This window comes from Anser anser (genome assembly GCF_964211835.1).
Source record: "Anser anser genome assembly, chromosome: Z".
NCBI classification, from domain to species: domain Eukaryota; kingdom Metazoa; phylum Chordata; class Aves; order Anseriformes; family Anatidae; genus Anser; species Anser anser.
Genome location: NC_139723.1, coordinates 12457715 through 12484503, shown reverse-complemented (window position 1 = coordinate 12484503; position 26789 = coordinate 12457715). Strand labels below are relative to the sequence as shown.

At 45.6% G+C, this 26789-nt stretch overlaps 1 protein-coding gene across 4 annotated transcripts in view; it reads left to right on the top strand.

Moving 5' to 3' along the window:
* The window catches only part of LPAR1 (lysophosphatidic acid receptor 1), a 72265-nt gene extending 48389 nt beyond the window's left edge, over positions 1-23876 (top strand). For 3 of the 4 annotated variants that reach the window (XM_083819151.1, XM_083819149.1, XM_083819150.1), the window contains exon 4: positions 20677-23876. In XM_083819151.1, coding sequence (XP_083675277.1) covers positions 20677-20978 — 302 coding nt within the window. In that variant the 3' untranslated portion in view covers positions 20979-23876. The remainder of the gene's footprint in view (positions 1-20676) is intronic. The other variant, XM_083819152.1, reaches the window with a different exon arrangement.
* Positions 23877-26789: the final 2913 nt, after the last annotated feature.

Here is a 26789-nt window from a genome sequence, read left to right as displayed (position 1 = left end):
ATTGGTTCTTTGTTTCTGAATCAAAAATTTCTCCTCTGTCTGTGTTTTGTACTGATGGTATCCAGTTTGCCCTCTGCAGCAACTCTTTTGTTTAGATACTGCTGCACGCGAAAGAAACTGCTATATATTTCTTGTAGTTTTTATTTGGACTGCCTTTTGAGCTCTTCAGACACGCATTAACAGTTTGCAACTTGAAAACTTTGCCCTTCCTGCTCCTTGGAGGAGCAGAGGAATGCATTTGAGGAGACTAGAAGCTGTTCTTCTACCTTAAGGTACGAGGTGAACGTAGCATGTGGTGTTCCTGCTGATATCCTCAGGTATTTCAGTCTCAGGCTCCACCTGAGAATGAGAAGTTTCTCTCTTCCTTTTTTTTTTTTTTTTTTTCACCTGTAAAGAAGTTAGAGAGGTTGTGGTCTGCATTTGGGATAGTTCAGAGCTATGCCTCCATTTTTGTACCTACAGCTTCACTTGAAGCATGTGACTTGTCAGCTGAGCCTATTTATAGTGAGTGTTTATATATATAATTAAGAATAGCAAAGGGCTTGCTTGGTCAGCAACTCTTCTGCCATAGGCTCCCGAGCATGTACCGTAATAAAGCCACAATCTCCATTTGCTAGCTGCACTTGCCGCACATGAAACTTTTAGGTTACCTCAGTTGCAGGTATGAGTTTTGAAAACAGAAGGAGGTTTGCCTTTGATTTCTGGCAACCTGGCTTGCCAGAAATCAGGTGAAACGTGGGTTGCGCTGCTGGGAGTCGCGTGGATACTGGTGGGTTACTGGAAGGGTGTCCCATCTTAGTGTGCAGGATGGATGTAACAGGGTAGTGCACAAGTCTTGAAGGCTAGAAAAATCTGTAAGATTGACAGTAGAACGAAGGAAAGATTTGTAAGATAGGTAAATTGAGTGCACTTTAGTTTATGTTGTGTTTTGTCTAAGATATTGACCACCCATAAGGTTAATCTGAAGCATGCAGCTGCAGCATGTCTACTGTTTTTCCCAGCATGCTGCGTAATACCAAGCACCACTTAGGAAACCAAAGACTGATGTTCCAAGAACTTGTCATGGCTAAAATTCTTACTCTGAAGCTGACCAGTATATAGTTCATGGTAGAGAAAAGGAAGTATCTCTGTTCAGTGACAGTGGATGAAACTTAACAGGGAGAGTGAAAGAGTGCCTGTACCTTGGTCACAGAAGCTGATAGACTCTGTTGTGAAATACAGAATAAATCAATGTTTCTTACAATGCTTGGCACAGTTTCTGGAACTTGCATGATTTCCCCATTCATTTATTTCAACAAAACATTCTTTTGGAAGTATCTTTTGTAGTATACAGCAGTGGAACGCGTTCATCGTTTCTTGAAGAGGTGACAGTTTTTTCATCATCAAGTCGATGCAGGTGCTTGTTGCGTAACAAGGTGAATGGAGCAGGAGTGCATCGAGCTGGCTTTTCACTCGCTCTGCCTTTGTTCTGGTGCCAGGATGCAGGCATCTGAGATGTGAAGGTGGGGGCAGTTCTCGGCCACACCGGGGTCGTCCTGCGACCTCTGCTGAAGAAGCCTGCCCTCCCAGAGCCGCAGACCAGGTGCTGAAGGCATGCAGGTGGCTGGCTTTGGCCTTCCCAGGTCTCAGCAGGGGCTCCCATCCCAGCAGTGAGCCCCCAGCACCTCCTGCCACCACCTTGCAGCCCCTCAACATCCCCCTGCCTGTCCCTGCTCTGCCTGCCTCATGGCACCATTTTCCTAAAAAGCAGAACGTTTTGGCTTCTTTCAAGGTAGAGCAAGGCAAAGCGAGGAGGGGTCAGTTTAAATAAACCAATAAAGCGAGCTAATTAGCCAGAAATAACTAATGTAGCATTCTTGAGATGAGGAGAGCACTCCGGCATGCAGTGCATTGAAGCCCGCATGCCCCACGCACCGTGTCCCGCTATGTGCTGGTTCTGAGTAGCAGGAGGCTTCAGGATGCTCAGCATTGCCTTGCTTGCCCTGCCAAAGAAGCATGTGAGGTGTGTACAATACTGTATGCACTCAAGAAATGCAACTTTTAAGTGCACGGCAAAGAATACATTAGTGCTTTTCACCGTTCCCCAGGATGTTTTCCTTTTTTTAAATTCTGGGGGCATTCTTCACCCAACCCCTTCTCCCCTCCCCTCTGTTCCTGTCTCTCCACTCCCTTTTTTTATCTGTGGCTTTACCTTTCTGCTCACATTCACTTGGCAAGGAAGGTCAACACCTTTCAGAGCCAGCTCAGCCGCTGCAATGGGAGTCGGGGCGCGAGCTGTAGGAGGATGCTGCCGGGTGCTTCAGGCTCCTGGCGTGGCAGAGAAAAGCAATTTAAGGCCTATTTCCCTAAAACAATATGTAGCCACCATCCTGATAGTGTTCATATCCAGAATATAGAGCTTTAGTCCTGGAAGAAGGACATTTTTTTTCCACTCATCTTTGGAACTAGATTGTGAAACAGAAGCATTTCTTGTGTCTTACACTGCCTGTGGTATCCAATCCCATGTTTTATTCAGTGGGCATTAAAAACAGACTTATTTAAACAATGAGTGGATCTAATCAAACTATTGTCAGGAATGTGCATTGAGAATATAATCTTTTACATTTCTTTTATGGATATGAATTCTAATTTCACAAGCAAATGGCATTTTATTAACAGGGAACTGTTTATTCAGTGTGCTTTTTCTGTTTTTGTTTGTTTGTTTCTAATTTTGAAATGCTTTGGGTTTGTTTTTATTTTTTTGCTGAAATTACATGTTTCATGCACTTCAGTCCACCTGCAAGTTGTTTACTTTCAGAATAAATTCTGAATGCCCGAGACACTTTCAGAGTTGTTAATATATATATATATTTTAAAACCTCACATTACTTTTGAAAATTGTACTTTTTTTTTTTTTTTTTTAAATCTTGCCTGCCAGGCTGGTGGGTAGGTGGGCATTTGCTCAGAACATCTGTATTTAGATATATTTGCCTGGGGACCACTGGTTGGACCCCGTCTGGGTCCACCTAAACAGTGGCCAGGCTGTAATGCTCACTGCAGGGACACCAGGCAGGGCTGGGGTGGGTTGATGCAGAAAGCAGTTCTGCCTGTTTGGGTATTTTTCTTTGGGAGGGATGTCCAGGCACAAACTGACTGGTGGTCTAGGGCACGGCATTTGCGACAGTGCCTCAAGCTGCAGATGTGCCCTTCTCCATCCAAAGTAGGGACATGAACCAGATAATAAAACCTGACCATGAAGTTACCTGTGACTTGTACAGCAGAGCAGATCCTGCAAGGGGTCAGCTAAGGGATGTCTCCATTGCATATTTCATTGCTGAGTGGAAGTCCCCCAAAAAAATTAAAACAGGACTAAATAAAATGTTGCCAAAAGTTTTATTAGAGAAGCTCTGACACCCTGCTTTTCATCTGAAGTTTAAGTTCACTGCCTCTTCCTGCTGCTGTTGCTTACAAACAGGAAAGAGAAATGTATGCTGTATGTAACAATTTTATTGAGTATCTTTTAACTTTCATGTAAGAAAGCTGAAATCAATATATATATATGCACAAGCAGAAGGCTTCTGATACTGCTTTAGAGAGGTTTTCTGTTTGTTTTTAAGAAAGCAGTTAGTGCTATGTGTAGAAAAAGTACTAGTATTGCTTACAAGGCTGAATGTATGATTTTGCAGGCAGCATTTTGCAATAGCGGTATAGTGGACCTCTGCATGTGCTTTGCAAATCTGTTGTAATAAGAGATGTATGTCACCACATCTTGAAACTATCTCCTCCACTTCTGTGACATGGACAGACCACTTTTTTAACCAAAAAAAAAAAAAAAAAAGGAGGAAGAAAAAAAGCCTGCATACTTGAAAGTATGTTTTCATTGTTTAAACACCTCTATCTCCAATGCCCTAGGGGAAAAAAAAAAGAAACACAAAGTGATTGGAAAAGTCAGGCACATTGCCAGCATTTTAAAGAGCTGTTAGAGAAGAGCTTCTAGGCTAGAGATAGGTTCAGAAACTTCCTGAACCAGCATGAGAGATATCAGTAACAGAAACATCCGAAAACAGTTAATCATTTGCTAACTCGCTTCACAGATGAATCGTCCTGCGGTGTAGGTGGAGGGGACTTGTGCTGGATTACTTCCATCGATGGATTATTTCCATCCTTTGAGACCGAGGCGCATGTATGAGGACTGTGAGGATGCCCCCATTGCTGTGGCTGCTGCTGCACGTTCGCCCTCAGCTCTCGCCCCAGGCTTTGCCTGGAGCTCACGAGCTCTCCGGAGCTGATCAGTGTGCCTTCATCACGTACTGGAAGCAGCTGCCTCCCCAGTTGTCCCACTGCTTGAGAACTGCCATGGGTGAGGTGTTTTGGGTGCCAGCAGGCCTCATGGAGTGTGTGCGCGACCCCTCTGGTGCCTGGCGGCCTGCTGGGCCCTGCCTGGCCCTTCTCGCCGAGAAGGCCAAAAGCAGAGGAGCCCTGGCTCCTTCACCTGATCCATCTCCCAGCAACGTCTCCCAGACAGCCACGGCACTTCCCTCCACATGGAGATGCTCAGGTGCTTTTGCTTTCACCACCCCGCAAAACAAAACACAACAAGAAAACATTTAGACATCCTTGAAGCCAGCCAGCACAAACACAGTTGTGGCAGTGGCTTAAACAGTTTCCAGCACTGTATTAAATAACATGCTTTTGAAAAGCTATGCTGTGCTAAATAAGCCACAGAGAGATGTAAGGACCATTCCTCAATTTGCACTCCTTCCCTGCTCCCTGCTTAGCATGTTGCAGATCGCTTTAGTTACAAATGCTCCCCCTCCCCCCTCCCAACCACCCCCCCCCAAAAAAAAAAAAAAAAAAGAATAGCCTAAGCATTGTGGCAAGGAATGGTTTTGTCAGCAAGTGTCTAGTGATTATTCAGCACAGGAAGGAGACAGCTCGTGGTCTGGTGGTGCTGGCTTAATGGGACAGCCTGCCAACGTATCACGAAATTCAGAGAGTATGGCTGTATGGCTGGGAAGAAGGACAGAGAGGCATCAGGTCACCTGTTGCCCCCTTCTGTTGTAAATAACTTCTGGAGTTGTCTCTTTCCATGTTTTGCACATTTTTCCACAGAACTTTTCTGAGGAAAATCTTCAGCTTTAAATTGCATTTGCAAATGTTTGCATGCGTCTGGTGCAGTGATGTGCAGAGCTCCTGCAGGTGCCAGTGCACTCTGCCATTCCCTTACCTGCTCTCAAGCCTCCTGACAGGGTGTAGTGTACCGCATTTTGTGGACAAACTCATTCCCTTGCTGCTTGATATGTTAGTTCTTACTGTGCCCTGCTCCATCTACTGTGAATTACTGCATTTCCCACTCAGAATGCCTGGATTGCAGCAGCTTTGAAGCACAGACCTGCTGCTAGCAGCAGCTTTGATGGCTATAACTGAACTAAACTCTCTTCTGTCAACCTCAAAGTCCTTCCCAAATTGACCCTGATGAACACAGGCATTATTCTGTGGTGCAGAGTAAGAAGGAGATGAGGAACATCCAGGCTGTGCATCAGAGACACTTTTCTTTTTTTTTCCCTTTCTTTTTCTCTTTTATAAGTGTGATAAATAGGCAATTGCAGTAATGTATAGAGTGTAAACACCAGAGTCCAACAGCAGCAGACTTTAGTCTCGAGGGAATTTCCCTGACCAACTGGGAAGAGAACAAAAACCAGCACAGTCTGAGCAATACTGTTTGTGACTTGCTGGGGCCAAGACTTCCTGTCTTTGGGAGGGTGCACAGAAGTCATAGTGGTGCTCCTGAACCTCTCTATTCTCTCCCGTGTCCTTCACTAGGTAGGTACAGCCCTGTTTTTGCAAACAGGGGTCAGTGTAGAAGGAGGGCAGCTGCACCATGGCCAGCACCCATGTGCTGAAGCACCAAGTCCAACACCAGCAGCCAGCACCAGGGGCTTTGCAGAGCACTCAGGCATAAGCTGGTGACATTCACCTGCATCTTGCCGGGTAAGTGTCATTTGAGGAAGGAGTGCAGTCAGGGATAAACAACACCAGTGGGTGTTTTCAGGAAAGTGTTTGAAATACCATGGGATTGTCAAACTCGCCGTCAGTTGGTCGTGAACGCTTGCCCAGGCATTGCCCTGCTCGTAGCCCCCTGTTGTCATCAAGCAGCAATGGACGCAGTTACGTGTCAGGGTTCAAACAACAGGACAGCAGAGACAGAACACTTTAGCATCAGTCAATACACTTGTGGTGCCACCAGCTGACCAAGCTGAGTGATTTTGGAGAAGGCAGCTGCATCCCTCACTGCCTGCCTCTCCAAGAAGGTACCTGAGACAGAAGATGATGTGCCCTACTCTTCCCTGCATGTAGCTTGCACAACAGCTAGCAAGAGCCCAGCAGATTTGCAGCCTGTTGTGCTGCTTGGTTTGGGACTTACTATGTGAGGCACAGCTGTGATCCATCCCCAGGCTACAAAGCCTGCCTTCTGAGGAGAAGCAGCTGGGGCCATGGGCTCTTCCCACAGAGCTGACATGGCCTCTCTTCCTTCTGCACTCATCTCTGGTTTTGCTATGCCTGCAGCTCTGAGCTGAGCAGAGAAATGGTAAGAAGCCAGCTAGGATCACCAGAAGTTCTCATTGACATCCACCAAAGGCTTATCTGAGGGTGCATCAGGGCTCCCCTGCTTACACCTCCCCTGCACGGGTATTTTTGTCAATGTTACTGCAATATTTCTTTCATTGTAACACATTTAAAAAGAAAATGAGGTCAGCTCTGATTGACTTCCTTTAGCATGTTTGGGTTTTTGTTCTTATCTCAAGTTTAAAAAAAAAAAAACAAAAAACTGTGTATTTCACATAGAGCACCAGGAGTACTTCTTGGAAGCAATTACTTTGCTGAGTAGATGGATTTTGCAAGCAGTTTGCTTACATTGTACTAATTGCTTTCTTTTTTTTTTTTTTTTGAAAAAGAAAAATCCTGAGCAGAGTGCCTTTTGCCTCGAAGGTCTCCATTTATCTCCTGCTGCTTTCCCTTTGCTTTAGGTGCAAGCCCACAGATATCTGCTCAAAAACAACTGCAGAAAAATTCCAAACTCATACATCAGTATGTCCACCCCAAAATAACCAGACTTAACTGTGAGCACTGCCAAATTAAAACATTTGAATGGTCCTGCAGGCACTGTTTTGAGTCTGTGCTGTAGGAGGAATGCTCAGTGTTGCTGCTGTAGTACTAAAATAAAATAAAAGTTCCTGAGTACCCAGATTCGATCTCTCGGACACGTGCTGTCACTGCAGTGCCTGTGAGCACAGCCTGTCTTCTGGGTGCTGTAGGTTTTCAGCTTGGAGCAATCTGTGAGCTGGCAGCAGGAACCTGAGGAGGTGTCTTTTTAAATCCCAGTGGCTCTGTTCCAACTTTTCTGCATCTCCATAACTTTGCTGCCTCGTCAGCCCGGTGGCTGAGCTGCAGGCAGCTGCAGCAGCTGAAAGTAATCCAGCTGGACATTGCATTTATGGTTCGGTAGCAGTGCTGGTCCTTCACTTGCGCTTTCACCAGGGAATAACAGCAGATGTACACTAGTTAGGTCTTCCGTTTTGCAACCTGCATCCACGATTACAACACGGTGTTGTTTCAAGTGGAAGGATGCATACCAAGACCTTCTTTTGAAGACTGATAACCTTGCAGAAACTTCTTGTGTGAAGAGCACCAGAGAGCCCGAAGGGACCTTTTGTTTTTCCTTTAGGGGGCTGCTTTCAGTGAAGCTGTACCTCTTGTGACCATTTGTTTTTTACAACTGCTTCTGGAAGCCAGAGGAGTTATGATGTCTTTGATGGGTGTATCCCTGCTTATGCACTGTCCCCTTTCCCTGAACAGATGTCCAGATCCCATATCTAGAACCTCTTCTTGCTGAGCGATCAGAGCAGCACGTTGTGCAGATGTGGCCAGTTGGCACAGCATGCAGGATTGGTAGGAGGGATCAGAAGGATCCAAGCGCCATCCCGAGCATGCAAAACAAATTAGGCTTGCTTTTCGGATGCCACTCTTTTGTCATTCTTAGCGTTCAGTCTCTGCCTTTCCAAGTGTGTAGCAAATGCTTTCATGGGTGTCTTCTGCCTCTGGCACCCAATGGTGTGGTCTGCCTGGTACACAGCTGGTCTGACACATCTGATCAAACTGGTGTTACTGGTTATTTTAAAACGTAAAGTACCATCCTACTATATATAGTAGCTATGTGAAGTATTACCAGATCAGCTCTAGTTCGCATCTCAGAGAATTGTTTAAAATGCATTTTGTGTTTTGAAAACATATGGATGGTTTTGTTCTCAACCAGCAAAGGTTTTACACTTACCCTCACCTACGTCTTGTGCTCCGTGAGGACCGAGGTCCCTGGCTGGGGAGGGTGCGAGGAAGGACACATTCCCAAACTCCTGCCCGGTGGGAGCAGCACGCTTCTCTGAGTGCTCCTGGGGAGCCAGAGGAGCTCTGTGCTGCTGGGAGAAACCGGTATCCACCCTGCTCTGAAGACAGGTGGCCGTGAAAAATAATTAACATCATCTCTGGTAGGGTCATTAGGGAGGCCAAGTGTCTGGGGGAGGCAGAGATGGCTCCCCTGTGCCCAGCAGCAGCAGCAGCATCACCCAGAACAAACCCAGCTACAGTCAGGACACAGCGAAACTCTCTGCAGAGAAAGTAGTGATGTTAACACTTCTTCCTTCCTTGCTGGGTAGATAGGGGCTGGATCGAAGTGATCTTTATTTGTCACTTCTCACAGGCATGCCCGAGAGGGACAGAGGTGGCTGGGGACCAGCCTGGTTCTGCCATTGGAAGTGTTTCAGCGTTCTGCCGCAATAGAATTGCTCTTTCCTGAGTAGGTGGGAGTAAGTGAACCGAAAGAGAAGACCTTGCACTATTTTTTTCGTTGTTGTTATTTCTTTTAACATAGCCCAAATCTAGCCCATTATGAGGACACTGGCACAAGCAATGTGCCAGAGGTTAAAGGAGACGCATCCTCAGAAACATGCAGATTGAGCAACCTTCGATGTGGTATGATAGTGCTCTTTTTTTGTGGTTTCAGAAGCTATTTATATAGAAATCTTTGAGCCACAGTGACGCAGGATGTGGTGGTAACACAGTAGCTGAAAGGCAAGCACTATTGTTGGGCACTTCTAGGTCCCATGCTTTGCTTACCAGGGGTTAAACTTAGACCTGGAGAGCACACTGCCAGAGGTAGAGCACTGCTCCCGAAAAGCAGCTGGGACATAAGGAATTATCTGGTGTGCCGAGTCAAACTCCCATCGGTGGTAAATGTGTGACTGTGGGAAACTCACTCAAAAGGCTCATCACTGGCCTAACCCAGAAGCAGTTTTAGTGGCTACCTTTATGGGGGATAAAACTGGGGTTGCCTCCTTCACAGGGATGAGGGGTGTCTCATGCATTCTGAATTTCTCCCTTGCTTTGATTTTTACCTGCTCACGCTGGACTGAGGACATAATGCAGAACTGTGCAGAGCATCACTTCCCCAGTAACTGTATTCCAGCACTTTCAACAGCTGAGAGAAGGGACCAGCTGAAGATGTACCTTTTTTTTTTTTTTTTTGGTATAAAGCCTTGTTTGGCAATGTTATTCTCAAGTAAAGGCTAAATTTTATCAATGCAGTCTTCTGTGTTTGCCTGAAAAGTTTTAATCAAAATCGATTCAGTGACGGCATGCACAAGGGAAATTACAGAGAAGCTGCCACTGGCATTCAGATGTATTCACCAACACCAGTGAAACATTTCCAGGCTCGTTCACTGTATCTCCCATTTTAAGTACGGGAAATACTGTTTTTTACCACAGTGAAATGATATGCTGCAGGATGGCAAACACCCTTCTGACAGGGGAAAAAAAGTGCCTACTGTACACTTTTGCAATGCTTCTTTCTGCATGATAATATTTTAATGAATCCACAGACTGGCTTCATTGAAGTTGATAAAGCACTTGCCTTTGATTCTTCCTGACATCTAAGACTTAAGTTACAGTATAAGGTGATCTTATCCAAACAGTGAACATTAGGTATTCCAAGGGAAACCAGAGGCATCTGTGAGAGCCAAGAGGTAGTTGCTTCCCTTTAAATCTTGTCTCGTCTGCAGAGTAGAAAGACGAGCTAGAAGCTGTGTTTTCTGCCTATCAGCCTCATCTAGACAAGTTTAAATGAGTACATGTAGAATTAAGTGCTGAAACCTGGAACTTACCTCTCTGATAAGCTGTCGGTATATACATACCACAAACAAAATCAGGGTGGTTAATCACTTGGTGGTTCTCTTGTGAAGTGCTGTGCCATGCCTGTCTGCTGTCCTAGGGCTTTATCCTGCCTCTGCTCTATCATTGCTCTTTGTAGATGTTTCGGTAGTCGGGTGATAGCAGGAGCAACGTCCTTTGGGCCTGGACACCCTCTTTCTCCATGTGAGAGCTGCTTGACCTGCAGCGTGTACGGGGGACTTGCGTGCATGGGCTATCCCAGGCTGTTGCTGCTTTCAGGCAGTATTTTATTTTGTTAACGTTTAGATCAGGAGTAGAAGGTCTGCTTGGGAAGGAGGCTTTCCCAACAAATACAAAAGACCATCTGATTGTCCAGGAAGACATATTCTGGAGTCCCCTTAACCACGAGAGCTCCTTCCCTGTTGTGCCTCTCAATCTGGAGCTCTGCTGTTTGCTTTGCCAGGGAGGCACAGACGTCAGAGTTGATTCTGCTCTAAAATCTGTGTTTCGTGTAATTGGACTTAACACAGTTGGCTCAAGGGATGTCCACCACACCTTACCAGCTAGCTATCATTGGATAAATTCCACTAGGGCTCTATCAAATAAAAACACACACAGATTTCTTGCAGTTGAGTGTACAGTGCTGCCATTTCAAGTGTCTCTACCCTTTTGTAGCACTTTGTCCTGTTCACAGTCTGGTACGAGCATGGGAGAAGCTGTTTTTATTCCTATTAAGGAAGCAGATAGAGGGTAATATGTTCCTTCTAATATTACTAGTTTCATCTTACGTAAGAATCAAAGCAGGCCTTTACACATTAAGTTGCATCCACCCATGCTTCATTTGGAAACTTGTGTTGCAACTGGAGCTTATCCAAAGATAATACCAGCAACGCTTAATGTCCCTGACAACAAAGGAAAATACAATTAAACAATCTCATGCACCAATGTTGCTTGAAATCTGCTAAACAAAGTGTATAGCTTAAGTGTGGCATTGTGACGGTCCCCGGGAAAGTGCCAGAGTACGCAGGGGGTTTACGGATTCCCAAAAGAAAAGCAGGGAAAACAGTGGGTTTTTTTCAACACGGCCATGAAAGATTTTTCTGTGCTTAAAACCTGCAGGTAGTTACAGGAGCGAAGAAACGCCCAGGTCCCAGGCATGCTAAATATACCTTGGAGGTGCAGGCAGAACAGAGCCCGGCTTGTGAGCTGCCTGTGGGGTGCCAGCCGTCCCGCTCCTGCCTGAGGTGACCTCTGGCCATGAGCCTTCATGTGGGGGTGGCCCTGTTAGCGTGGCCACCACGAGGACTTTGGGGTTGCCCACTCTCTGCTGACCCGCAGGGCTCCCTCACGGCTGATGTTGACAGAAGGGATGGGGTTCTTGGCATTGTCCATGGAGACACAGGTGCACGTGAAGGGTGTTTTGCATGTCTTCAGGCCCATCAGCTCAGAGTCACCACAGGGCCACTGCTTGCCACCCCCAGCTGCACCACGCCAGGGACTGAGGGCCTCAGAAATTCCTCTTGCCTCTGGGACGTGTCTGTCCCGCACCTGGTGTGTCAAGTCTCATGACCATGAGCAACCACTGCCAGTAAAGAGGAGGCTGAATTTCAGCGAGGTGGCACAAGTGGGATGCCAGGTGTGGACTGAAAGGTGATTTCTTGCTCCTAATTTTCCCCATAGCTCTGTTGCATGTGTTTCTTTCTGCTGTGTCACTGTGACACAGGGACACCATCACCATGAGCCTCATGAGCCTCTGATCAGCGGGACTTTGGTGCTCCTGTTCCAGCCAAGCTACCACCACCGGTTTGGGACTGCCTGACCATTTCTGTCTGCAGTAAAGCATAAAGGCTCTTGTAGAACGGCTGAAAGCTGAAAAAGACACTGAGGTTTCCTCTGTGTGTCAGGTTTTTGGCAACAAAGAAACTCCATGGGGACTACTGTTTGTCTTTACACAGAGATAAATACTCAAATTGCTTTGGCAACAGCCGGGCCTTTATTCAGAGATTAGCTTCACATATCTTTATGAATTTAGAAATCAGTTGGAATCCTGACCATTGGCACTTAATGACTTCCTGTTTTTGTCTAAAATGTTTTTTTTTTTTATAGATAAATGGCTTACTTTTGTCTCTTGGGGGGGCAGGGGAAATAAAAAAACATTTTCTCTCTCCTGCAGTCATCATTAGATCAGTGACGAAGTCCATTTTCCCTTAAAAACCTTTTGAGGTGAGAGATTCAAATGGATGTGGATAAGCTGCCCTAGGCTCAAGCAATTCCTTTTCTTTTCTGAAAGCAGCTCGCGCGTGCCATCTTTGGAGGATATCCTTTAAAACAACAACAAACGTGCGTTTGAAACAAGGGTATATCCAAACACCTTTGGTTTGCATGTGTCAGTTGAAAAACAGCCCTGGTCTCCTAAGTTTGCATTAGTGTTGATTTCTGCTGCAGAGATGTCAGCCAGAGGCTATTTGAGGGTGGCCAGGTCAGCTGGCCAGAGATCAGCAAACTCGTTTCGCTGTGCTGCTCGCAGCGGGCAGAGAATGACACCAAGTGCTAACCTGGGCCGGAGTCTAATGTGTACCCAAGTACTGATGGCTTGCTTCTGCCCACGTCTCATTTTCTCTTCAGTTTGTTTTGCTTTGTTATCATTCATCCTCAGGCAAGCTGGCTTGAGGAGGCAAAGGCATGAGTTGGAAGAGAAGGCCAGAAGGTGTCAGCCACCCCAAAAAACAGGAAAGTGTGATGGTGGTGGGGACTGTAGATGTAGCCCCAACCACTGGTGTTTTCTGTCTCTCCATTTCCATGCTGCTGGTCAGCAAAGGGTGCCACTGAGGATGTTGGATAGCATTTATTGTCAGCACTTTGCCAGATGCTGTGGTGGGACAGCTGTATATTCAGTTGTCTCTGTGTACAGAAAATGTAGGTACATAAATTAATGCAGGGATTCATCTTTACACAAGGAAGATATTTTTTTACAGTGAGAACAGCCCCTCAATGGAACAACCTCCACAGGGACATGGTCAAGTCCCCAGCACTGCAGGCTTTCAAAACACAACTGGACAGGGTGCTAGATAGTTTCATCTAGGCTCCTTTTTCCCACAAAAGGTCAGACCTGATGGTCTTTTGAGGTTCCTTCCAGACTGGGCTGTTCTGTGGTTCTGTGACAAGGATGAAAGAGACGAGCAGTCACAGGTGAAATATTAAGTATTATTATTGACAAAGATAGCCATGCCTTAAACACTGAAAAAATCCTGTGCACAGGAGCTCAAAGATGAAGACATGTTTGAAGCAGACATACTGTATCCTCCTGGGAAGAAGTGCACTTTGGAGGAAGATACAATTTCTGTGCTTCTCTACAATGCAGCCATTAGTTTGTGCAAAGTCTGACCAAACACAACAGCTCAACATCCTGAAGTAGGATTCAGGAAGAGGTTGGAGTGTGGGCATGCATCTTCTGTCTGTGGAGAAGGTAGGAAATCAGGGAATGTATACAGTGCTAGCAGAAGCAGCTTATTATTTTAAAGTCCCTTTGTCAACCATGCATGCACACACTAGATGGAAAAATCTGGCAAACCTGTCAGTTCTCCATGTGAAATTGGGAAAAACTGTTGGAGATTTGCTCCCTGTCCATAGGGAGGTCAGGATTTTGTCTATTGAATGCAAATTCAGACTTCCTCAGCTCATGGAAGACTAAAACAGGGGTCCCAGGAATGGGGCAAGTATGGTGCTGTGAAGGACAGGCTGGTAACTCATAGCATTGGGACCCTTCCATACACCTCCTAGTTGGGTATTTTCTCCTACTTCCTGGATTATTTTGCCCCAAACCATCTCTCAAGAAGTGTATCTAAGATACTGTTTCATGAAGATGGATGCAGATTTTTGTTAGCTTTTCTTTGTTCTCATTTCCCATCTTGCACTGCTGCAGATATTGCCCCTTCCCCTCACACACAACCCATCAGAGAAATGTCAGGTGTGAAACCCAAAGTTTCTGCTCCATCAGAGTTTCTCAGCCAGGATACATGTGATAGAAAGCAGCATTTTGCACTCAGTCAGAAACACAAAGCATGGTAAGCCCCAAGCCTGGTGGAGCCTTGGGGCCTGTAGATAGAGGTGCAAGACTCTCATATCTCAGTCTTTGCAGATTTTGCCAAATCTAGCATGGGATTATTTTACCTTTCTTAACCTGGTCCATTTCTGGTAGCCACATTTTATATTTTAGTATAAAAATTCCATGGGTGAAAGCAAACCTTACCCCAATGTCGAGTATTTCGAGCAGAAAACTACAGATAACAGCAACAACTGTGTTTTCATTCAGTAAGAACTATAAGCTATATTGTAGTAATGTTGTGGCAAAATCGGGGACAGTGATGTCAGACTAGCATTAGAAGAATGACGCCCACGCTCTGTATGTTTACAGCACGATAAATGGTCTTCACAGGTCCTTTGCATATATAATAATCCAGCATTCATTTTAGATTTCATTCTATAATATTTCTATCTGGGGAAAACAATACATAGCTATAAACGAGGCCTATTTCATGCAGTACTTATCTCCGTTCGAGCTATGCACACAATAATATGCAGGGTGATAAGGAGGCTTATTGATAAAGCTTTACAGATGGCGAGGGCATGAAAAAGTGCAGTTGTGCTGCAGCTGATGAGGTTTTTCCCCAGATAGCATAGCAAGCGGCTGTCCCTGCTGAAGGTGTCATTGTGCTGGGAAATATCAGGCATTTCTGAAGCCTTTGGCTATAGCTCTGTTAAATACAGCCAGGGCTCTGTGCTTTTACATTTGTTTTTAATCAACAAGGCAGATGTAACGCAGAGTTTCTTCTGCACCTCCACCACCTTGCTGCACAATGGGCAGGCCACCGCTTGCCCGCAGCTCGTTTTGGATGCTGCAGTTTCTGTTTTCTTTCTCAATGCTTTCCAACATCAGTACCTTCCAGCTTTCTCCCCCAGCCACCAGCCAGCCAGGTCTGTGCTGCTGTGCTCCCATGGAAGTTGTGTCCCCACATCATTGCAGAAAACACAGCAAGAACCTGATCCCTGTTGGTCACCGGTGGTGGTGCCCAGTGTTCTTCTCTCTCCTGGTCCTTGGATGTCCTGCTGGAAGAGGTGGTGTAGCTGCCCACCATACTCTGACACGAGGAGGGGATTTGGAGAGGACAACCTCTCCTCTTTCTCCCTAAATTGAGCCCTTTCCATATTTTCCTCCTCCACCGCTCCTCCAGATGAGGAACCTGCAGGCTGAGCTTGAGAGCATGCCAGAAAACAGCAAAGTCAGGGTGGACACGCAGATGGGTGGAAGAGGGCTCACAGCAGGGACTCGCGGTTGTTAAGGAAAATGGTTATGGAAAATAAATGTTTCAGGACAGGGACGTATTGTTGCAGGTCACATCTCACCAGAGCCTGAGAGTAACCTCCCTCACGCCCCTTTCCCTCCTTCCAGCTCTGCCTCGCTGCTTTCTACTTGAAATGCACTTTTTCTCCTCATTGACGAAAAGCCGTGGATGCTCCCCCTTGCATGTGGGAGATCAGGGTACGAGCAGCAGCGGTGTGTGACTTGGCAGGAGCAGCCGCGCTCCTTTTATTTCATCATTGTGAGCGAGGGGAAAATAAATGTTCATGGAATAAATGCAGTCTGTCTTCGTCCAAGGCGAAAAGGCTGAATAAAAAATAAATAAATATAAAAAAATGGTGCTGCTTAGGAAATGCTTTGCCTGCTAACCTGAGAAGTTTCAAGAGCAGCTGTGTCTGGGCTGGGTTGTGTCTTTGGCCACCGCAGGGACACCACGGCGGGGGACACGGGGGGACAGAGGCACTTACCTGTGCTTGGTTTAGGGTCTGTGCAGTGTCTGCACTGAACTTCTCTGAAAAACAGAAGAAAGCTCCTTAAGACATACTGGGAATGTTTCTCCCGCCCTTTTCAACATCTTTACTATTTAACCATGTCCAACATTCTGGCTGTGCGTGCTTCTCAGGAGGGGGACCCGTACTTGCTTTGGCTATAACCAAGTTTTTGTAAATACAGGCATCAGTGTGAGACAGTCTCCACTGGCAGGAAAACAAATCACCCCAAAAGGTCTGTTCTTAGCAATAAACTAAACCATGGCATGACTGCCTGTGGTAGCACAGATGTGATTTGTCTCTCAGGTACGGCCTTAAAGCAATATTTCTGTGTTTTCGGAGACTGTTGTTTACCTTACCCTCTTTTTCCTTCTGTACTGTGTGAAATTTGTTGTGTTGTTTTTGCAGACATTCATTAGAGGACTGAGGACTTAGCAATAAGTGACTAGTTTGTCAGTGTTTATCCTCATGTGGTGGTATGTTTCCTTTCTGCTGCCCTTTTCTTGGAGTTGTTTTCTCTTTTGTTTTTCAAGTTGCTCATTTTTGTGTGATTTATCATGCGTGGTTTCGTGTGTCTGTTGCCCACAAGAGTTTTTACTCTCTCGCAATCACATCTTGACATGATGCCACACTTACCCAGGAGTTTCCAGGCTTGCAGCTACCATGGATTTTATTTCAATCCAGACAGCTGCACTGGACAGGGGTTCAGGGCAGATGTGATGTAGTCATACCATGGTCACTGGAAAGCCCTCAGCACAACTTCCCCACAGCATAGCAAGCCAGACTATGCACGAGGAGCTGGAGTTCCAGCCCTGAGTGGGATGTATCATCACGCAGCAAGTTCCAGAAGATGAGATTCATATCATGACTGCTTTGTTGTAACTCAGATTTGTGCTTCCCGGTCTATAGGGATGCTTCCCCTCTTGTCTCATTAAATCTCGTTAAAGTACGCTGTGCTATTTTCCCTGTGCCCAAGCTTTCCCACCCCTCAGCCTGATGGGCATTTCCCAGACCCAGAGGGCAGACCTTGGCTGTGCACTGTGGGGATGTTGCTCACGCTGCAGACCAGCAGCCAGGTCAGCTCCGTGTGAGGCCAGCACCCTACGGGCTGCCAGGGCTGGAGGCGTCACCCCAGGGCACTCTCTGTGCAGGCAACTCAAGGACTTATCATCTGCGGCTTCATTTGTGCATGTTGGGCTCTCCCAGTGCCATGGCAGGACAGTGACATACCCATAGAGATGATCAGGTGTGATTCCTTGAATGCAGTAGATCTGCTTTGTATGTCCTTGTAACGCGGGTTTCATGGCATTTGTGAAATGCTAAGATGCACCTGGGAGCTGATCACTTTGGGCTCCTCTTGGTTCTGTTCCTGAGCAGAAAAATACATCAAGACTGTGAAGTATGCTGAAGGCTTCTCAGTACATAGGCAGTATGAGGCTTTTGGATCTTGTTTTATTAGATGTGATATTTTTAGATCTTCATTGTTGGTGAAATCGATGCACAGCAGATTTCAGAAAAGGGAAGAATTTAACCTCACTTTTAGCTCAGTATCACTTTACTTTGACAAATATTCCAAGAAAGAAGTAGAAAAAATAAACTCCAAGCCTTTTTCGTTCCAGGACAAGAATTCCTCCTTTAACAGATGACCTACATCTGAAGTAGCAGGAGCCTGCCACTTTTACGTTCCTTGCACTGTACCTAATTCAAACACGCCCTCACTGTGAGTGATGCTTTCCAGTATTTTCCAGGGCACTGACAGTTAAATAACAAGTGAGAGAAAACCGGAGGCATTGTTTGTGTCACCATTTGCAAGCACTTAGCTTAATAAGCCACAGGAGCCATTAGCGTGGTGGGAAGTTTTGCTAGGAAAATCCCAGGGGCTAAAGGGAAACAAAACCCGCTAGACTGAATGGGGCTGGCTTCAATGGCTTTGCTTCCCAATAACAAACGAGCCGTCTGTTCCGAAGCCTGAAACTCACACTGTGTGCCCAAAGGTCAGTCCTGGATCTTGTGTGGAAGAAACTGCGTGGAAGAAACCAGATGGGAAGTCGGCGGGGTCTGCCACCGGGAGCCAGGGCAGCCCAAGTTACCTCTGGGGTCTGGAGCCACACGTTTCTTCTGCTCTCCACAGCCTCGTCACCAGTGGGCACAAGCAGCAGGGTGGCAGCATGCAGTGACAGCATCCTCTGCACTCAGAGCTGCCTCAGGCATCAGCCCTACATTTTTTCTTTTTATTTTTGAGGGCAGAATGAGGAGCATGGAGAGTGTAGTTGTTTGCTGGACCACAGCCCTCTTTTTTTCTGGAGTGCAACCATGTCAGGCCTCAGCATGTAGTTTATTGGACGTACCTGAGATACTGAGGAGCCTTGAGAGGCTCCAAAACTCCACCTGAGACCAATGTTCAGATGTTCAGTGCAGTGCGCTGCATGTGGACTTCTGTCAGCGATTCTGGGGCTTTCTCAGGGGCCAAGGGCAACCTGCCTCACCGTACTGCTGCCCCTTGTTGCTGCTATTAACGTGTCCAAAACTGGTAGCAACAGAATGATCTGTTTGATACGTTTAGTTTCTCCACAAAAAGATTTGAAACAAAACAACAAAAATTGTTGGAAAATTGGAAGCTTTCAATTGCAACTTTGAGCAACCCTAGGAGAGCCTTCCTGTCAGCCCCATTGTTCCCACATCGGACTTCTCTGCTACAGGCTGGGTGAGGATGCTGTCATCATCTTTTGTCCTTGACTGGAGATCCCATGACTTGCAGAGTTCCCGTCTCTGATGTTATCCTCCAGAGGCAGCCTGTAATGAAGAAAATACACGCCAAACATGGAACAAAGTCCACCACTGCCTCGCTAGCTAGGAGGCTGAGCACAACACGCACAGCTTCTGCAGCGAGTGGTTGAATTTGAAAGATTTTCTCAGTTTCTGCAGAAACGAGCTCAGCAGGGCTGCTCCGTGGGGAAGGCAGCCTCTGAATCAGCCTGGGCAATCCTGCATGTAACGAGATGCAGTTTTCTGCTCTTCCAGGAACAGGTACGAGTAAGGGACAAAAGAATAAAACCCTCTGCCCAGGTTTCAAGTGCTCTTTTCCAGGGCTGCTGGAATCCAAAAGAGCTGCAGACAAAGGCTCTGAAGTGGGCTCGTGTTTGATGCCACCTCACTGTCGGAGAATTTCAGCCCTATTCTGTAAATCTGCTGCCAGCCCCTAACAAAGTAATCTGGCAAAAGAAGTCAGGGCTTTGTACTGGCAGCTGGCATCTCACCTCCCAGCATCTTTCCCTGTGTGAGTTGTTGACCAGCAAAGTGATAGGCATTGAGGGGCACTGTGGCACCACTGTTTGCAAGCAAATTCAGTTTGGAGTTGTCTTTTGGTCCGTTGAAAACCTGTGTGTGCTTGCCCGGTTGGCAACCAGCATCTTGTAGCACAGCACACCCTTCAAAGCCCTTCAGAAACCACTCTTCTGCCTGATCTGGGTGAGCAGCATCTGAAGGGAAAGGTGTTTGCATGGCGTGCGGCTGCTGCTGCCCAAGCTGCGGACAGCAAGCAGCAAGGCAGAGTCTGACTGAGGGCAGCTATGAGACCCACAGAGCTCACTGCTGCCAAAAAAAGGGAGGTGATACAAGAACCTGCTGGAAACAGCGTTGGCTGGGCAGTGCTGGGAAGCCCTCATAGCTGCTCTGAAGCCCGCCGGCTGATGATAAGAGCTCGGTTCCCACCCCCACCAAGCATGTCAGCCTGGAAAATCTCAGGAGCACTGTCTTTGCTCTGACAGGGCCTGTGTGCGAGGGCTTCCCCCGTTGTGCTTGGATTCAAAACCTCTGTAACCCTGCAAGAAGTTAGCATCACTGTTTGACTCAGTACTTCCAGTAAAATGCAAGGCATTTTGATTTCATTTCTGCATTGAGCTCCAAATGTTGTTCTGGGCTTTGTCCCCATCAGGGCTTTGCAAAGCAGAGAAAGGAGGGGGAAGCATTTTAATCGGGCTAAGGCTCTTTGGCATTTACACTATTGAAGCCCGAGGAGTCTCTGAATTTCTGTTGAATAGAGCCCTAAGAAAAGGAGTAGATTTGTTGAAGGACGGCATTTCAGTGCAAGAAGGATGTGTGTTTAGGACTTTCCATTACATAATAGGGCTGAAATGGATTAACAAGACCCAGGCTTTCTTTTTTCTTGAGAATTGCTGCCTGCACCACTTTTTCTCTATTACTGATGCTTCAGTCACAGCTCTCACAGAAAGGTTTCCTTTGTTGTTATCGGTTCAAGAAGTAAATTACAGCATTGTTTCTCCTGATCAAGAGATTGATTAGTCAGAGGTCTCTAACTGAAGGGGAAAATGTTCCTCATCATCAACTTTAAATGCAGGCGTATGTGCCAAGCGGAGAACATTTAAAATCATGAGTGTGGGGGGGAGCGCCTTGCTCTTTTGATGTGCTGCCCGTAACTGTTCATGGGTCTCTGAAAGGCAGCCATCTCATCAGGTCAGTGAAGAAAATAGTGTGAGAAAGATGCCCTTGAATAAGAAAACTAAACACCACCACTTCCAGCTGGATGGTTCTCGTGGTGTTGTGACGGGTGCCAGCAGGTTGGTATATCTGTGGGTTTTGTTGTGTGTCGTCTCCTCTTCCCCTCACCAGGTGCTTTCATAATCTGCTGGACCCCGGGATTAGTCTTGCTGCTCCTCGACGTCTGCTGCCCGCAGTGCAACGTCCTGGCCTACGAGAAGTTCTTCCTGCTCCTGGCCGAGTTCAACTCTGCCATGAACCCCATCATCTACTCCTACCGGGACAAGGAGATGAGCGCGACCTTCAAGCAGATCCTCTGCTGCCAGCGCAGCGACAACGCCAACGGCCCCACCGAAGGCTCGGACCGCTCGGCGTCCTCGCTCAACCACACCATCCTGGCCGGCGTCCACAGCAATGACCACTCGGTGGTGTAAAGCCCCCCGCCAGCCAGCCGCACGGCCGACAAAGCCACCCCGGGGAGGTAACCCACTCGTAAAGGTTTTTTTGTTGTGTTTTTTTTTTTTTTTCTCAAACACTAATGGACTACGAGCGCTTCTCTTCCAGGCAGCCCGGCACAGCAGCTGGTGCCGGGACCAGCTGTGCTGCCAGGCCTTTGCCTTCTGCTCGCAGAAGGTGGGAAGCAGACGCCTTGCAGCCACGCTCACCCCTGAGAAGCCTCGCTGAGACTTCATCGGCCCTCGCGGCGTCTTGGTGCCAGTCTGAATCAACTCTGATTAATTAAGCTTATACCTGCTTCACTGCATTTACATGTAGCCACTTAGTCTTTTTAAAAAGGGAGTAAAGGGGATAAAAGTATGCCTTTCATTTAATAGACATGTAATATTTATCACCATCAGCATGCTTTTGATGAACATTTTCTGTGCAGGGAGTAAAACTGTGCTCTAGTCTTCGTATCCTTAGCCACACTGCCGTAACTACAGTAAAAACAAAAGTATTTTTTCTAATACAGGCAACAGGAAGATGATGGAAACTGACTCTTCCTACCTTCGTTACTGGTGTTAGAGAGCATGCATGTTCTGTGTGTATGCAGATTGTTTTAATTATGGGAAGAAAAAAAAAACTCGTTGTAAAGTCTGCAGGAAAGTAGAAAAGCATAGACTGTATTCCAGTGTTTGTTTAGATTATGAAATAAACAATACTCTAGTCACAAGGTATTTAATGTTCTTCTTTGAAGTGTGGTATGAAATGTGTACCGTGTGAGGGGTCCCAAGTTTTTCAGGGTCAAGTTCTTAAAGTAGGACACATCTCTAGGGCTCTTCAAGGGCTACAGTCATGTTGGTAAGTTTAAAAAATATATATATATATTTTTGCTGTTGGAATGCTTTTCTTGTTCATGATGGAAAGAAATGGGATTTTTAACATGAAAAAAATATATACATTTTTAAAAAACTTCTTCTAATTAGAAACACAACAACTTCTGTGTTTTGCACTGAGAAATGTTTGTAGGGTATCTCCTAAATTATTTACCCTGCATTTCAGAAGCAGTGGGCTGCTAAGAATGAAGATAAAATTTTATTTTGTAAAATCAAGACCAAATATGCAGTAGTCTATTGCGAATGACTGAACCATTCTATATAATAGTCACATATGCACATTACTATGAAAAGCTAAGATGACAGACAGATACTTTCATATGTAGCTGTTTCAAAGAGAAATGCCACTAATGTGAATTTCAATTCCCAAGAATCAGTGATGTTAATCAAAATTTCTTGATGGGAACAAACATGAGCAAAGATGGGATCTTGCAGACAAAGAACTTGGGACCTTCCTCTGGGAAACTGTGTCTTCTCCTAACAATGTAAAATATATCAACGGTAAATTTCTAAGACCATTTTCCTTATAGTAATATGTCTCTATAGCAAAAAAAAAAAAAAAAAAAAAAAAAGTAAAAAATGTGAGGTGTATCAGTCAATGTAATGTATTGGAATGTAACATAAGGGACTATATTCTCCCATGTGGGCAGGGAAGAAATGGAGATGAGAGGGTCAGCTTAACTCAAAGCCGAATTTTTAGCATCTCTGTTTAAAATCATGGGAAAAAGTTGCTCAGAAAACGCAGTTCCTTGCTGAGAGAGGGAAAAACAGCAAGTGAGCAAAACCTGTCCCCACTAAACACAGTGAGAGTTTTGCCACTGCTTTCAGTAAAACTGAAATTCACTTGTACTGTTAAGCCAAATTTGTACAGACACTGTGGAAGGAGGAGTGGGAAGAGGGGATAAATGAAGCATTATCTGCCATCTGATCAAGGTACCAAATGTTGCACTTCCTTTGGACAAAGCAGAGGTCTTTATCTGATCGTGTTTAAAAGCAAGTGAATCTAAAGGTTGATTTGTGTTTTATTCACGTGACTGTAGTGAGAAAGAGAACAGGCTGTATGAAATTTTTCATGTAAAAGCATCTGCTTGCAAAGCCAGTCATAATGTTTCTTGGTGCCTGCATGATGGCCGAGCTAGTGCAGGTAAGCAGAAGAAAGGAGAATGCCTCCAAAGAGAGAGGACATCTCACAAACACTTTTTTATTATTTTTTTCTTATCTAAAAAGTGCTCCGAGTCACTTTCTTCCCTGAATCTAGGGAGAGCACTTTTTCCTGTCCTCCGCTTCCTCACAAAAGAGGAGCATCATAGACACTTTATTTTGGGGGTAGTCTTCCTTTTCCCAGTGTCCTTTTAACTGCTGTTTGCATGTTCTTCACAGAGTCTGTCCTGGATAAGTTGGGAGGGTGATGTTAAGAAATAGCAGTGTTTCGTTCACCCCAGTTTTCTGTGCTGGGAGTGCGCGGTGGTTTCGGAGAAGCAGTGGGTGAATAACTTAATGGGGAGCGCGATCGTTCATGACATGCTGGTGGGTCCAGAGACCCAACGTGAAGACAGATGCCCAAGGAGGCTCTTGCATTCTTGTTACCATTGCAACAGGTGGCAGGTGCTGCCCGGGTACATCGATCAGACGTTCTCCAAGGAGGCACTCGACAATTCAAGAAGCTGGACCTTTCGAACTCCTAACAGCAGTTAAATTTCAGCCGTGGGGTAGATTAATCCAGGAGCACTTCTGGCAGCAGGGGGCTTTTTTTTCTAGAAGGTGAAGTGCAATGCTTTAAATCAAAGGCAACAGGATGCAAAAGTTGCTTCTAAGATTCCACTAGAGGAACTAACTGAGCATGTGGCTGCTGTTTAAAGATTTAATTAGTACTTTGTTTTGTTGACGTGATCTCCCTATATCCTTGAGAAATCTGATCTGTGGATTGAGTGTTTCTTTGCAAGCTAATGAAATTAAAGCTGCTGTGAGCAAAGAGAATAAAATCAAGAGCTTGGAATAGAAGAATTCTTCTGCTCTTTTCTTTAGAGTGGCTCCCATGCCACTTGGTTTTGTCTCAGATTTTTTTATCTTTTTCTTCTCCATTCAGACTTTTGCACCTTCATTATGCAGATGCAGAACTCATTTCTGCTATGTGAAAACACGGTGTGAAGTACTTAGGGGAAAAAATTGCTCCACTTATTTTTCTTATCTCAAATCCTACAAAAGGTTTTAGAAGACTTCTTAAAATACCAGCGATCCTCCCACAGTCATTAAAATTCTTCTGTTGCTGGCTGCCTCTGGTCCAAGTAAATCCTCTTGAAGTTCAAATTTAATGGTGTTTGTTTCAGCAATTGTAGCGGTGGGAGCTGCGTATTTGTAGCAAAATGGCTGATGAAGTCACCTGCAGGTCAAAGAAAATGTGTTTTTCCTACTTCATTTATTTAGGGGCAGCACAAGTATGGAAAGTAATAGAAATGATTGCCCTTGAATGAGGGATTATTAACTAAAATTATAACTACCCACTGCTATCACATTTGACATTAGAGGCTGGGTGACGCACTGGTCCACAGAGTTGTTAGTTGCAGTGTTTACATGAAAAGCTGAAAACATATTCTTTGTTTTACACAGTGCATTTCTTGTTCTCTGGGATTTCTCTGTGGCTTCAGGCTGGCTGCTGACTGGGATGCTGAAGGCTGGGCACATAACTGGCACAAGGAGAAATGGCAAACCAGTAAAGAGCTTTTACAGTGCTTCCTAAAGCTAAGCATACCTGTCCTTAGTGCACCAGTAGCAGGGTTTTTTAAATAGTTGCCCCAAGACCAGCCACTGTGGGTTGTATTTTTTTCTGGTTTGGTTGGTTGATTGGTTGTGTTGGTGTTTTTTTGACTTTGCCTTTCCCAACTACTCAGCACTATGGCGTTGCTTTAAAAAGCTGGTCACTTGGTGAAAAAGAAAGGCCAAGCATGCTATATATGTTCATGGTACAAACTACGCCTGAGTAATTTGGGTGTCAAAGAGGGAAGAAATATGTTTGTGACCAATGTCTTACTTTTGCTTTCCCCTGAAAGTGCCTTGTCAATATCAGCATAAATTGCTCCCTGTATGGCATTGATATGAAACTTCTTGGGTCACTCCAAGGAGTATATTTTTCGGGCTATATCTCTGCAGGTCAGGCCAGCCCAGACCCCAGGTGCAGCCTGTCTTGGGCAGCTCAAGCCAGCCCTGCTTCTGAAGCAGATTTTACAGCTTCTGACCTTCCCGTTGTCCCAGTAGTTTGCTAGCAGATACCAGGTTAAATTAGTATAAAGCCAGCTGGATTTTCTCTCTGTGACGCTGCCACCACCAGCTCTGTCTGTCCTCAGTGCAGGTAGAGGCCTACGGACTAAAACCATGAGTTTTTGAAATAAACTTTTTCTACCCAAGTGAGATTAAAGAGGGTATCACCAGATGGAGAGGCTTTGCTGCAGATGTTCCTACTGTCTTTCACTCATGCGGAAGCAGGATGATGCCAAAGCAGAGCTGGGAGATAAAACCATGCACCCTTTGTGTCCCTGAGGTGGGCAGAGGATTGCATAGGCCAGCCTGAACCAACTGGCTTGTTTTCTCATGCGCTGCAGAAGTGCCATAACTCAAATATGACCTTCTCCTTCACGGTCTTTTGAAGGGTCTTGTCTGCACAACAATTTGCAAGTGCTCTAGTTAGCACTGATAAATCAGAACGAAAGCTGACAGAATAGGAAGGCCCCAAATCTGGAACCCTACATTAGCATGCTTCAGGCTTCTTATCTCAGTAGGTATGCATCAGCCTTTAGTAAAACATTATTTAAAAGAAAGGTAACTGCCACTTGAGTTAAACACAGACAGTACAAAGGGCTGGCTCCTTTGCTTAATCCCACATCTGCAAGTGAAGAAGACAGTGAATTCTTCCATGGAGAAGAGATGAGGCCATGGAGAGCGTTGCTGTGCTCTCGCAGTTACAGTGCATAATGTTCTTTCCCATCAGTTCTTCCAGATAGCAGCCAGTCTCAGCTGTACACTGATTAATGTACTTGGAGGGTCTTTGCAGCTTCAGTCTCACGTGTTTTGGGGGCCAGATTGCCCAGGATTGCCCAGGATTGGTTGGGCAGCTTGATTGGAAAGATCACTTCCAAAAGAAAACTTCAAGTGTCCAAACTCTCACCCCTTTCCAGCCATGCCTCCTCAAGAAAAGGTGTCCTTATCTTTCCATCCATTTCCTATGCTTGGAGGATTTTCCAAAGAGTTATTCAGTCAGCTCCAGCTTTCTAAGTACACCAATGAGAAAAGAAGAGGTAGATACAAAAACATAAACAGATACTAATCTATGCTGCTGTCTTCTGTAGCATAAGGAAATGCAACCCACTGCTAAGCTGTCAGCATTTTAACAAGAGCCTCCACGAAATGTTCCCCCTTGCCTATGATAAACTTCTGATAACCAGAAGTGTATGTGGGAGACTCAGGAATCTGTTCATTTGTTTTCCTGTTTAAACAAAATTGTGCTCATAACTCACAAGTATGGAGAGAGCCAATGAGGTTTGGCAAACAATTTTGCTATTAAGTGCACTTACTGTAAATGTTTAGAGGTTGTATCTAGTACAATAAAGTATTTAGCATGTGTAATATGGAGTGTGCAAGAAAGGCCCTTCATTTGGTATGGCCCTTCAGCTGGTATGTTGGGTGTGGAGGGGAATTCTTTAAGTGTGTCTGTGTGGAAGCTCGGGCTTGTCTGGCCCAGGCAACAGGACGGGGATGAAATGCAGGGACAATGAAGGGACAGGTCGTTTCACGTAGATCACTTAATGATCATTTCTGGTCCTGACTCCTATCTGCCCGCCCTTCTCTATTTCAAGTCCATATTTGCACCTCTTAAGCTCAGGCCCCCTCTTCATGATGCACAGAAAAGTCTTCCTGTAC